Source organism: Crocuta crocuta, unplaced genomic scaffold (genome assembly GCF_008692635.1).
Source record: "Crocuta crocuta isolate KB4526 unplaced genomic scaffold, BGI_CrCroc_1.0 scaffold619, whole genome shotgun sequence".
Classification (NCBI taxonomy): domain Eukaryota; kingdom Metazoa; phylum Chordata; class Mammalia; order Carnivora; family Hyaenidae; genus Crocuta; species Crocuta crocuta.
Window position 1 is genome coordinate 1542133 of NW_027533395.1, and position 13839 is coordinate 1555971.

General features: G+C 55.0%; 1 protein-coding gene across 5 annotated transcripts; it reads right to left on the bottom strand.

Annotated features, from left to right (window-relative positions):
* Window positions 1-364: 364 nt before the first annotated feature.
* On the bottom strand, window positions 365-13344 carry LDB1 (LIM domain binding 1). Of its 5 annotated transcripts, none has more exons than XM_077748308.1 (11): window positions 13329-13344; window positions 5369-5471; window positions 5202-5246; window positions 5007-5082; window positions 4794-4896; window positions 4448-4620; window positions 3839-3961; window positions 3522-3605; window positions 3307-3430; window positions 2960-3102; window positions 365-2233 (listed from the first exon to the last, which is right to left on the bottom strand). In XM_077748308.1, the coding sequence occupies exons 2-11, from the start codon at window positions 5386-5388 to the stop codon at window positions 2003-2005; spliced, it is 1122 nt and encodes a 373-aa protein (XP_077604434.1). In that variant the 5' UTR covers window positions 5389-5471; window positions 13329-13344; the 3' UTR covers window positions 365-2002. The 5 variants fall into 5 exon arrangements, with proteins under 5 accessions (XP_077604434.1, XP_077604433.1, XP_077604432.1 ...); XM_077748307.1 differs by having other exon boundaries at window positions 2954-3102; XM_077748306.1 differs by lacking the exon at window positions 13329-13344 and adding an exon at window positions 8030-8230.
* Window positions 13345-13839: the final 495 nt, after the last annotated feature.

Here is a 13839-nt window from a genome sequence, read left to right on the forward strand (position 1 = left end):
AAGCCCCCTCCTCTGCAAGGATCCCTCCCACTCTGCCTCTCCCAAAAGCCTGATCCAAGGCCTTTTATCCTAGGAACCTTGCCTTAGGAAGGCCACCTGTCTGGCAGCCAGGGCAGTTACAGGTAAGGAAAAACAGTCCCAGAGGGCAGAAAAGTCAACTTTTGAGGACAACCGGGCCAGCTTGGGACAGGAGGAGCAATGGTGGAAGAGTCAGGGGAAATGTGAGATGAGAGTAAAGGGGAATCCAAAAGTTTAATTCCTACCTCCTTCCCAATGACTGGTCTTAGGGACTGCATGAAGGAGAGGGAAAAAGACTGCCTGGGGCTTAGTGGTTATTAGGCAGCAATGACCAACCAAGACACTCTCAAACCAAAAAGTCTCTTTATTGATCGGTACCATACATGACTCAAATGGCCCAAAAAAAAAAAAAAAAAAAAGGCATTACATTTGGGGTGGGACATCCATCTTCCCCACCCCTTCCCTCAGCTCCTGACACAATACCCTTCCAACAGTGGCAGCTGGAGTTAAGGAAACTGGGTGTGGAGGAACCCCAGAATCCAGAAGGAAGGGTGGGGAGAGAGGTGGTGCTAACACTTCTGGAACTGGCCACAGGAAAAGGCAGCGAAGCCACAGAGCTGGGCCCAGACCCATGGGACCCTGCTCCTGGCCTGACCCTGGGCCCAGAGCCTCCGTGTGTCCAACTGTGAAATATAGCTGAGAATCCTGGCTGCTTCCCCACTCCCTTCTATGAGGAAGGGGATGGAAGGGATATTGGAGATGAAGACCTTTCCTTCAGCTGGGGGACACAGGTCTATTGCTCCCAGGTGGGCTTAGAGCTGGGCCATCCTCAGTGGCTCTTTCCCCTCTGTGGAGGACAGCGGAGGACTAGATACACAGTTTGAAGAGTTGGGGAAAGAGAGTGCTGGAGAGAGTGGACAAGCCCCTCCCCCTCCATCCCAAGCCTGCCCAACTGAGACAAAACAAAAAAACACAGCGACAAACAAGGCTGCTCCCTTCCCTCCACACTTCCTAAGGGAGGGAGCCTCCCTTCCCCCCATCCAAGACAGCTGCTCTAATGGAGGACTTATAAAGAATATACACACCATGGGGGAGAGGGTTGGGGCTGGGATAGAGGGAGTCACAAGCACTAGGAGGGCAGGCCAGAGTCCTGGAGGATGGGAAGACAGAGACAACAGCAGGGGGTTGTCACAAAGGTGTGGCCATCAACGGCCCCCTACCCCAAGGCATGCCTTCCCCAACTCCAGTCACCCCAGAGGAAAAGGGAAGAGAGATGGCAAAGTATCTCCTTGGTCTGAAGCTCTCAAACTGTATAAAATGGTAATGCACACCCCCCTACCCCACACTCACCTCCACGGGGGCCCTAAGCCCCGCATTTGTCAGGAGTAGGGAGGTAGCTGGACTTTTATTAAGGGGAAGAGGGGGTACATGTGTGATTTTTTTTTTAAACTTACATTTTTAATAATATTATTTTTTAAAAAACTTGGGAGCTGGGATAGGTGGCTGCAGGGAGGAGCCAGAGCTTTACCCCTCTACTACCAGCCACCTAGGGGAAGGTTTAGGAAAGGGGCACTCAACCAAGCCCCATAACTTTAAGTCCCTAAGGGCTGTGGGACAGACAACCCCAGGCTTGAAGGGGTGTGGAGTCAGGAGGATTGGGAACCCAGAACCTGGGGTGAGGATGGATGCAAATGCCCTGGGGGGGGGGGGGGTCGGGACATTTCACAGAGGCCCAGGGTCCACGTAGGCATCCACATGAGTACCCCCTTCCCCCAAAAAAAGGCTCTGCAGAGGCCAGGCCCAGCCCAGGGCCACTGGGGGGCAAATCTTGGCACCTGCCCCCAGCGAGTCCAGTTCCTCCCTGAAGTGGGTGGATGGAGGCTGCCCATTTTAGATGCTCAGTCTCTTCATTCTGTCTTCTGCTCCCTGGGGCTGCGAAGGGTGGGGCAGGCAGGCAGAGCGCTGGGTGACCATGGAAAGGCCTTTACTGGGAGGCCTGTGACGTTGGGTTCTCCGATTTGCTTTCTTGGCTGGATGGAGGCTTGCTGTTCCAGGGGCTGTTGGCGCCCAGGGCGGGGGAGTTGTTAAAGCTGTCCTCGTCGTCAATGCCGTTGGCCGCGTCAAACTGGGTGTTCTCCAGCCGGGTGATGAGCCTCTCGTCCTCGTCCCCGAACTCCCCGCCCATCAGGGTGGGCTCCCCCACCACCATCACATCCTGAGAGTGGCGGAGGTCCCCAAACATAATCGGGGCAGGGGCTCGCCCGGCCCAGGGCAGCAGATACCCCCAGAGCCCCAATACCCACCCAGGAAACTCAACACCCCCAACCCCTTCTCATACCCAACTTTAAAACCCCAACTCCTCTGACACCCTCAGCCCCTGGAATCCTTCCCACTGAAGGACTGCAGAGCATCACAGCCTCTAACCACTAGATTCTAGGAGAAGTCAATCTGTTCCCTTAGCTCCCTAATTCATCTCCCCCAAATTTCAGGGGGCTCCTAAACTTCTGTCCACACGTAATAGGGAGGGAGCAGATAAAAAAAAAAAAAGAAAAACAATGGGGAAAGCATGTGCGTGTGCGTATGTGTATGCGAGATTCGCACACGTTCAAATTCATGTGTCTCTCTGTCAGTGTGAGTGTGTGGGTCTCTGATGGTATGTGCAGCCCTAAGCTGTCTATCCTGAACACCCAGATGTTCTCATGGATGTCTCTGTCCCTTTATGTCCTACGTTCTGTCTGAGTCTGTGATCACAACCATGGCATGTGACTGACAAGGACTCTTATCAGTGACAGGAGCCAGCTCATGCTGACACATTACACCAGGAAAAACTGTCTTTGCTTCTATGCCTGCTAGTGAGCTCAGGCTGGGACAGGGTCAAGGGTCAGGGGTCAGCAGTAGGGCAGCCCAGAAGAGAGAAGAAAGCCGAGATGCTTACAGGTACCTGGCTGGAGAGGGCGAAGGTGCTGGCTGGGCTTTTCTTCTTGCTGTTGCTGTTGTTGGTGTTGCCACCCCCCGAGCTCATGGTGCTGCCCCCTGACATCTTTCGTTTCCGTCGCTTGCTGGGCTGCTGCCGCGCAGGCTCCGCTGTGCCAAGGAAAAGGAGGCTCAGGAGGGGCAAAGCCTCGGGTCCCTTGTTCCCCATTCTGGCTCCTAAGGAGCTTGAGCCTACCCTGACCCCAATCTTGCAGACCCAGGAGCGAGAAAGGGGCTTCATGAGAGAACAGAGATAGAGCGTCGGGGAGCTTCATCAGATCCCGGTTAGAGCCAGTGCAGGTGCAGGGCACTCACCGGGGGGTGCTACCATGCGCTGCCACTTCTGGAAAAGGCAGGTCTTGAGGCAGTCACGGGGGCTGAGGCTGTAGGTCTTGTGGCGGGACATGAGCTCCTGCATGGGCTCGAGTATCACACAGAGCTGGAGAGAGAGGAGGAGGTGGCGTGTCAGGGACAGACACAGAGTGGACTCCAAATGGGATGGGGCAGAAGGTGGGTGACAAAGGACTCACGCGGAGGTAGTTGAGAGTGGAATTGGACAGCCCACACCGGGTGATATTTTTGGAGAGCTGATCCAACATCTGGGGGTCCTGGGCCTAGATGGGGAGGAGAAGAAGACTAGCACCTGGGTTGCATCTGCTCCTCTGCCCTATCACTGAGCCTCATGACACTCCTGAGAGAAGAGGGACTGTTATGAAACCCATTTTGCAGATGGAGATACTATAATCCCCTGTCTAAGGTCATTGTCAGGAAATGGCAGATTTTATTCCATCCACTCTTCCCACTGCCTGCCCTCACCCTTGCGTTTTGGGTCCTGCCCACAACTCACATGCATGGCAAGGATGCTGCGGGGGATGAGCTCTCGGTGCTGCCGGATGCTGAAGTGCCACGTCTTTATCCGCATCATGTCGTCAAACATGAACTCTAGGTACAACCGGCCCTCCACACACACCTGGAGACAAGCTTGTCACATCTCTGCCCCCTCCCCACGTGCCTGAATATATACCTATTCTCCCGGTTTGCTCACAACTCTTCCCACTGAACACACTTCTGCCACTTGCACATAAATCTGGGTGCATAACTGACAAACACCACTCCCTCATCTACCTGTCACACCCCTGGCCCTTACACACATACACACACAAGGTGGAAATGCTTAACAGACCCTTGTCCTCTTCCCAAGTAGCCAGTGATACACTCATCTGCTATAAACTCTAGGAGGGCAGGCTCTCATTCACTGATGTACCCCTACAGCCCAGAAGAGCATCATGTACACACTCAGTAAGCATCTGATAGATGTTGCAGCATGCCTGCCCCTCCCTTCTTGTCTTGCCACTTCCCTTTTGCCTCCCTGGGGAACAGCTGAGTATGTTTTGGGAGGAAGGAGGGGAATCAAACCCAGGTGCTTCAGTGTTCCACATCCAGCTGGGTTGCTGACCTGGGTGAACATGGGTTTGCCATGCTGGGTCACCATGCTGCCTTGGTCACAGTCAAGAGACACAAAGTTGCTGTGGAATGCCTCCTTGGGGTGCTTAAGCACATAGTACAGCTCCGTAGCACCCCCTTCAAAGATGCTGCGGAAATAGCGTGGGATCAAGGTCCGGCCAATGGCTGTAGAGATGGGACAAACTCATTAGAACAGAACGACTTCCAAGGGGGTCAGGCAGATGCCATAATTGCCAAGACAGGTCCCCGGAGACAAATACCTACTCCCAGTCCTTAGAAGGACACAGGAAGTATATGCTCTCACAGCAGAACCAGCAGGATCCCCAAAGGCCACTCACTATATCTCTTTGGTCCATCCTCCAGGCAGAAGGTGATGGTTAACATGGCATCATCCTCAAAGAATTCTGTTGTGAAAGCATCCCACCAGAGATTGTCACACTCCTAAGGAGCACAGGGAGAGGTGTTTGTGTGTGTGCGTGTGTGTCAGGAGACATCCCACAGGGGTTCTGAGATGGCCCTCCCCCTTCCCAGCCCTTTTCCCCTGGCCATACCTCTGTCCAGTTTTGAAGCCGTTTGTTAAGCTCGAATATTCTGTAGTCAGTTTGGTTGCCATATGGTGTGTGCCTCCTGGGGAAAGTGAAGAACGGAGGTCAGCAGGAAGAGAGTCTCCTCACCCCACCCCACCCTCACTTCTGCCTTCACCCATGTAATGGAAAGCACCTCCCTCCCCACTGGACTCCACTTACCCAATCCCGGGCTCCAGATATGTAGGCGGGTACATGGGAGTTGGGCTGTGTAAGGGAAGAGGCTATGAGAATGGGAGTGGAAGACAGGAATTATTGGGGGTGTAACTCCCTCCCCCTTTCAGGCAGGATCCCATCTGGAGAAGGGATGGGAAGTAGATTAGACTCACCCCACATCCCGATCTAGCATGGTGCCGGGATGGAAGGGAGGGAAGGCGTTGCCGTTCGGGGGCTCCTTCGGCGAGTACAGCTTGAATGACTTTGAGGAACAACCTAGAAGGAAAAAAGAGAAGGGGTGTCCTGAGTCCCAGGGAGCTTTCCTGGAAGTCTACGAGATTATGTGGCAAGGGACTGGTCTTCCAGAGCCCCCAGAGTGGGTAGACTAGGGGAGGGGTGACTACCCTGTGGAACACCTACCTGTGCTTCTAAATCTGGCTCCAATTTTGTTTTATTACGAAACCAGAAGTACTCAGCCCTAATACCCAAAACCCCATGTCTTCATGTGGCTGAGCCCCCTGGATGACAGAATTGAAGCTGCAAAGAAATGTTAATACCATAGAATAAATGAACATCCAAACATTACAACCTAATTTTGATAAATCCCCTTTACATCTACGTAGTATTGCTCATTCACCATAACCACCTTGTGAAGTAGCAGGGTCAACTATAAAATCCCCATTTTACGGATGAGGCAACAGAAAGCTCAAGCTTGAGGGGACTTGCCAAGATCACAGAAGAGGTAGTAACTGGCAGGGCCAGGACCTGAGCCCAGCTCTGATTCCCATATCCTGTAGTATTTCCACCCCTCTAATGCCCTCTGGAGACCAAGCTGGGGGAGTGGAAATGGGACTCTGCCAACTCCCTGCTCCTCCTCCACCCCCAGGGTCTCAGGAGGACAGGGGATAGAAAGATAAAGGGGAGTGGGTGCCTGCTGGGTGCCTCCCACCAGATAACCAGTTGGGCCTTCTGCCTCCCCCACCAACGGCCACTCCCTTATCAGCACAGCCCCCTCCCCCACAGCTACCATGGGTCTAGTATTGTCTCCAAACCAGAAACCCAAAGCCTCAACCTCCTTTCACTTCTGAGACTTGCAGTGGGGGAGGGAGGTAGACAGCCCTCCCATGGATTCCACTCTATTTACAAACCTAGGCCTCAGAAGGAACCTAGGTTCCAGGGGGCTTAGTCCAGGAGGTAAGTGGTAACTAGACAGGGGTCTCTGCTCATTTGTCTCTGTGTATGTGCACATGTGTCACCTCTCCACCTCCATGAGTAGCACACTGTTCCTGGTGTACTATTTCCTGACTGGAAGAAGTATTACATTCATAGTTGGGTACAAGCCAGGCACCCCTGCAATTCTATTTTCCCCCACCCAACCAGAAAGGAAGGTAAACTGAGACACAGCACCAACGATCCTAAACCCAGTTCTAGGTGCTTCCTAGCATCCCCAAAACTTGATTGTATTTGGAAGGGTAGCCATATTGGCCATATCTAAGCCCATTCCCCAAATTAAATACAGAATCTATTTTGTTCCCTTAGGGGGAAGAGACAAAGGAAGACCCTGTGCCAACACACATCATTTAATTATCTCTCCAGGGCCCCCTCCTCACAATATGGGCAAAAGAAGGGTCCCAGAGGGGCTCACACTACACAGTTCCTGAAGGTGCCAAGACTCAGAGCTTGTGTGTGCCTGCACATGCGTGTGCCTCATCCTGCCTAGCAGGCTTCCACCCTCAGCTCGTCCCAACATGCCTACCAAGAGCTGGAACCCAGCAGCCCCAGGCAGGATCAGGGTGGCTGCAACAGGCCCTTGCCCCATGCATGCTCCCTTGCAGGCCACATCCTCATGCTCCCAGCACACAGCCTTCACATGGCAGTTTGGACTGAATGAGGAGCCTGTATCCTTAGGAAAGAGACAGTCCCACCCAGCTCCGAGTATCCCCGCTCCACAGACAGGTAGACTAAGGCCACGTAGGAAGCCCAAGATCCCAGAGTCTACCAGAGGCTGGGTCTAGTCAATGAACCCAAGAGTCCAGATTATCAGGCCTGGCCCTTGCCCCCTGACTAGGCCATCCTTTCCCTAAAGGCATCACTGTCCTTGCCCCACAGTTTCAGGGCTACCTGAAGAAATGTGTCAGCTCAAGACCCTCAGAAGGGAGGCAGCACACCTGGGTTCCTCTCTAATTCTGAAAAAAGTTTCAGAGCTTCAATTTCTTTCATCTGAGACCTGACAAACACTGCCCGGGGCTGGGGACAGTTCTGAAGAGCTAAAGCCTGAAGCTCTGAGGCCTCTATTTATACCTCCAGTGAATGGACACAAACTCACCATCTCTTCAGAGCCATAGCAACTCCCAGTAGCCCCAGCACAAGGGCTTGGGAGTGAGAAGAGAAGGGGAGGGAACATCACCCAGACCATCTGTCCCTGTTACTGCCTGTCCCCAGCAACAGGGGTAGAGAGAGCAAGGTGGGGGTGGGGGTGAAGGGGATGTGTCATCAGCCTCGTAGTCAGACTTACACACACACACCCCCCAAGCAATCTGGGAACCCTTAGGAGAAGGGAGAAAAGAGGAAGAGCCCAGAACTAGTAAAGTTTTCTCCGGATGGAAGCTGCATCCTGGGGCCAAGGGGGGCACCTCCAGCTGGGCATTTCCATGGTAACCAGCCTGACCTGAGGGCAGGCCCCCTTCCTTTGGGGGCTGATCACAGGTCAGCAGGCCTGAGAGCCCTGGCCTCTCTGAGCTGGGGCACCTCTGCCCCAGCTAGCATACCAAGCCTGGGCCAGACCCAGGATCTTCCGCCCACCCCCAACAGGCTTGCAGGGTGCCCAGACTTACCTGGGAGAACTGAGAGGGCCAAGAGAGGTGCGGGGAGCGGCTGGAAGCCCAGAGGGGCCCTGGCAGGGGTGAGGACTGAGGGGGCCAACTTCAGCCGCTCATGTCCCGAGTGGGACAAGCAGGCCTGGCTGAGAGCTCCACTCCGTGGGCCGCACAAAGACTCGCACGCACAGCCTCGGCCCGCCCCGCGGCGACCACAGCCCCGGGNCCAGCAGCCCGCCCGCCCTCCCCAGGCCACCAGGCCCCTCTGCCAGGGCACCAGGAGAGGCAGGGCCCGGCACTCACACTCACTCACACTTGCACACTCACAGACACACGCAGCGCCCGCCGGCTCCCTTCCTTTTCTCCCTTTCTAGCCCTCCCTCCCCGCTCGCTCTCCGCTCTCCGAGCCTCTCTCAGAATGAGGCCCCAGGGCGGGCGGAGGGAGGAGCTGCCCCCACCGGCCCCGCCCCCTCCCTGCGAGGAAAGAGGAAGAGGGAGAGAGGGAGGGAGGGAGGGAGAGACGGAGGCAGGCAGGGAGGACTGCTGAGAAAAACAAAAGAGAGACAGAGACCGAGAGAGATGGGAGGGAGAGATGGAGACAGAACAGATTGGGCCTGGGGAGAGATCTGGATGGAGGGGAGGTGTGTGGGGCCAGGAACTGAAATGCCCCCAGCCCGGCCCCAAACCTGGTGCTCAGGGGTGAGCAGGGGAACTGGAGCCACTGAGGGGATGGAGAAGGGTGCTCTCCTCTCTGGAGACTCCCAGTATCTTGAAACTGCTTCCCCAACGCCCCCCAAATCTCTTTTCCTCTCCCCTGTGATCTCTGGGGTTGAAGGTTGGCCTGGGCTGCCACCCTGGGCTTCAGCCCCTGGTGATATCCCAGAGCAGCTGGGGGAAACCTCCAAGGGGTTATTTTTGACAGAGACACACTCTGCTTCAGCCTGTAAACAGTGATGGGAGGGAGGAGGGCCCTCCAGTCTCCCTGCCCTGGTCTCCCTACCCTCAACCCAGCTAAGTTCCTAGCCCCCTTCCCAAACCCCACCACCACAAGCAGGTGGGTGCAGGGGAAAGAGGCACTGTCAGAACTGGGGAAGGCAAATTTGCCCATCCAACGGTCCCCAGAAGGGACCCAGTCTGCTGCTGAATCCTCCCACCATCCCAGAGAAAAAAAGGTAGGTGGTTACTGAAGTAGAGTGTTCTCCAATGCAAGGGGAAAATCCCAAGAGAGGAGGTGTTTCTAAAAATTGGGTAGTGGTCCAGGCCTACTAGCTGGGCACACAGGAAAAAGGAAACACAGACACACACACACACACACACACACACACACCACAACACAGGCAGGGGTGCAGCCATACAGCCCTCCTACTTCTTTGCAATTTGAGTCCCTGCTCCCTATTCCTCGCCCTGCCCCACCAACCACATTCACACAGCCCCATGACAAGGTTTCTCATGATATATGCACTGGTTGACTGTGCAATAATATTGCATCTGGCTCTGTGAACATCCTCCACACATAAAAACCTCATCTTACTTTTACATAAATCAGTACCTGATACACACTTCAACCTGCGACACATCTCAAATGCAAAATAAACCCAAACCCCGGACACACACATAATCTGTGACATACTCTGACTTCTGTACACACTTGGACCTGTGACACATGCCCTTTGACCCGGATACACACACTCAAACTGCATTATATCTCCAGAACCTGTGACGGACTATTACATGCACACCCTGACCATTTGCTACCCAGAGACTAACCCTATAAACCACCTTCCCTGAAACCTGCACACCATTCTCCATCATGGTCTAGCCATATGATGCGCTCCAGCTTTCACAAACATATTGACATCTGTGACATTCAGCCAGACCCTGCAACATAGTGCCCAGAATTGAAACCACCAGGAACTGAAATATTCCACTGACTCCTAAATTAACAGCACAACTCTGGGATGGCCACACTTATTCCCCAATTACAGGGCAATTCCTGTCATTTGTTTTGCGCCTCTCAACTTTCCAAAGTATATTCGTAGGCCATACCTCAAGAGATCCTTACTGAATACAGGGCCAAATATTATACTCACTCGAACAGATTACAGTGAGACAGGAGGGCCTGAGCTGGAACCCTGGACTTCTAACCCCACTGATACAAGCCCAGCCCTGGGGCACTGCGGCCATTCCTGCTCCCTTCCCCCTTCAAGGAATGGCCACTCCAGGCCCCAAATGACTGTCTACAAGGGGAAGAGGGATGGGCATGTGCTTGGGCTTCTGCCCTCAGTTTAGAGCTCAGAACCCCCACCTCAGTTTGTCTCCTCAAATTTCAGAAAGAAGGGCCCCTGAATACCAAGATGTATCAAATCGCTGGCACATCATTCAAAATGGGGCCCTTCTTCTGGTTCTGCTTCTCTAGCAAGTCTGCTCCTCTCTCATTTCTGATTTAATTCCCCTACTTGCACAGGAGCAGAAGAGGCCCAACTAAAGAAAGCAAGTCTGAGTTAGAAGGCCCTAAAATTGGTGGAGCAGAGAGGGGAGGGGGACAGTGGGGAGAAAGCAAAGCAGCAAAGAATAACAAAGGTGATGAAAGAGGAAAGAGGAAGAGTACCCCTCTGGAGGTGGGAACTCTGAAGGGCAGCAGCCTGCCCCAACCCACAGGATAAGGTACCAGCACTGCCCCCTGCCCGGGCCCCTGGGGCTCCCTGACCCAGGCCTCCAGTGTGCCTGCCCCCCTTCCTTTGTCTGTGCCCGGCCTCCCGTTGGCCTGGCGCTCTGCCATCCTCCTCTCCTGGCTCCCAGCCGCCACCACTGCTGCCTCCTCCCCTCCCCCTCCTCCTCCCTGCCTTAACCCTTCTGAGCCACATGCTGCCCCAGACAGGCCCTGGTCCCCTCAGCAACCTGCCGTGCCTGGGTGATGCCCCTTAGCAGAGGTTCTCCCTGCTCCTGACCCAAGCTTCAGGAGCTATTACCTACCCCAGGAGCACTATGGGAGCTGGGGGTATGTTTGTGTGCGTATGTGTGTATCTTGTGTTGTTTCCTTCCGCGTGTGCATGTGTGTGGGTCTGCGTGTGCTCTGGCTTCCTTCAGTCACATGTGTGGGGCATGTGCTGTCTCTGCTGGGCTGGGGGAGGAGGAGGAGCCAGGAGACAGCAGAGCACAAAGGAGAGACTCAGACAGGCAGGCAGGCAGCAGGCAGGCGGCCTGCCAGGGCGCCTCGGCCCCCACCCCAGGCCTGCTCAAGTTGGGGGGTGGATCTTTGAGCCTGGACTGTACATGCTGCCAGGATGCCCTTGTATTCAACCATGTGCTCCCACCCATCCATACAAGTCTGGTCCCCTCCCTTACTCCAACTCCTAACACTCCCCACCCCCAGGCCACTCTCAGTCCCCTCCCCATTTGGTTCTCCTTGAAGTCTAACCTCTGTCCATTCTCAGTGGCATCAATCCATAAGACTTCTTCATATTCAGGAAAAAAGACTCCCCACTCTTGGCCATCTTTTACCCCTCTCCTCTAGCCATGCCACCCAAACACACAAAAGGAGCATGTCTTTTGAGGCACTGATTGAAGCTGTCCCCTCCACGCACATCCCTGTGCATGGGTCCTCTTCCTGTCCCCATGCTGATCCCAAAGAAAATGAGAGGGAAACTTTCTCCTTTCTCCTACTGGACCCAGGCACCCTGCCCCAACTTCAGGAACAACCTCTTATCTACCTCCAGCCTGACAACCCTTCCATACCCACCTCCTACCCCACCATTTGTAGGAACTAAGAATCGAAATTTAAGACTCAGTCCTCTAACTTGTTCAGAGCCTTAGTTTCTGCTATGCTCATGTGTGGTGATGGAGGATGAAGGCCACGGGGAGGACTCAGAGCGTGGAATGATCTGAAGGAATACCCAGCAGAGAGCAGTTATAAAGAAAATACACATACAAATATCCACACCAAGCTGGTGAGAGAAGGAATGGTGGTGCCAGGCAGGATTCCAGCTTGGCAAGCTCTTCCCTTTCCCCCTCTCCCCCACCCTCTACAAGCAGGAGCCAGGGCCCACACCCGGATATTCCAGGATCCTCAGGCTCTACTTGCCCTCCCTCTGGGCCCCATGCCCCTTAAACATCAGCCTCAGCAGGCACTTTAAATGTGTGCCCAGCCCAACTTGGCCCGTGTCACATGATTTTCAAGGAAGCTTCCACACTGGCAGCTTCCCTTGGGGATTGTGTGTGTGTGTGTGTGTGTGTGTGTGTGTGTGTAGCAGGGGTTCAGTAGTGGGGTATGGGGCTCCCAGAGAAAAGGCATGTGGAAAAGCAAAGGATCCAACCCAGGCTAGATTCTGGGACACCTGACTTACAGAAGAAAGCTAACTCCAGCCTGGGACAAGAGGAGGTCCTGCACATAATTCAAGAACCCAGAATCCTGAGAATGGGGATAGACAATGTTTTGAGGTCCTCTGAAGACTACCTCTCCAGTCACACAGCCTCTTTTCTCCTGGCAGTAAGAACGTTCTCCCTCCTCAGGGAAGAACTCAGACCCAGACTGTCACTAACAAGAGCTGGTAAGTGTTTTGGGGAGATGGGGATCTTGGCCTCAGTCCTGTCCCAAGTTCTCACTTTGAGGTCAAGTACTGCTCCCCTCAACTCAATTCCCACAAATTATTTCCTAACTTGCTGGAGCTGCCACATTTCCCCCTCCCACTATGGTGGAGATGCCACCCGAGGGCCCAATTATCTGAGCCCCCCCTCCCCAGAGTACCTCACGTCCCTGAGGAGAGCTAACCTTCCCTGGCAACAGGCAGGAAATTTTGGAAGAGAGCAAGATGGGCCCCAATCAACCCCTCCCCCCAAACAGTCCTCAGAAAGAGCCTTGGGGGGGGAATCACAGGATATGTAAAAGGGAATAGGCAGCTAGAAAGGGGGGGCAACCCAAACCAGCCAATCAAAACTCTATGGTGACCTGAGGGGGGGGTCAAAAGTCCAAACTCACTTCTGATTGGCTAACACCCTGGAATTCTGGGAATTTCAGCCCCCCAAACCCCTCCTCAATTAGCCTCCCCCACCAAAACACACTCTCTCTCTCTCCCTCCCTCTCCCTCTCCCTTCTTCCCTCCCCCCCACCTCCCAGTACCCCTCCCCTGCCTCGGTGCTGCTGCGCATTTGCAGTTGGGGAGAGCCCTCCCCTGGACTAAGGCCCCGCTGTACCCCTCACAGCCCCCGACCTCCGCCATGCCATCGACGCCCCCAACACAAGTTCTTGCCAAACAAGGGGTGAGGGATCTACCGAGAGGGCTAGGGAGGGAGGGGCCGGGCGGCCGCGCGCCCCACTCACCAGGACAGGCACAGCCCAGTGTGCAGCGAGGGGCCTGTCAGGCGCGGAGCAGACAGGAAGGAAGCCAGGCAGGAAGGCGAGCTGCCTCTGCGTGTGCGCGCGCGGGTGTGCGTCCCCGGAGTGTGNCGCCGCCAACGCCGCCGCCGCCCGCCCCCCCTCTCCCTCCCGCGTTCGCTCGCGCTGTAGCTCTTGTAGGCACCCGCTCTCCAGCCCCAGCCGGGCTGGGCCGGGCTTTATTAATATGCTAATTGCCTGCTAGTGGGAGGGGAGAGCCGTGTCAAAGTGACCCGGGCGAGCGCACAGCAAGCGACGACGTGCGTGCGCCGCGCGGCGGGCGGGCTGCGAGGGGCCGGGAGCGTTCAGGGAACGGCATGCATGTGACGCAGCTTTTAAAAAAGGAGACGGAGGCAGAGACCCCAGAGGGGGAGGGCGGTGGGAGGAATGAGAGGCGAAGCCTCACGCTCGGTGTCCGTCCTCCGGGTTCTTCCGAGTTGGGAGCGTAGCTGAGCTG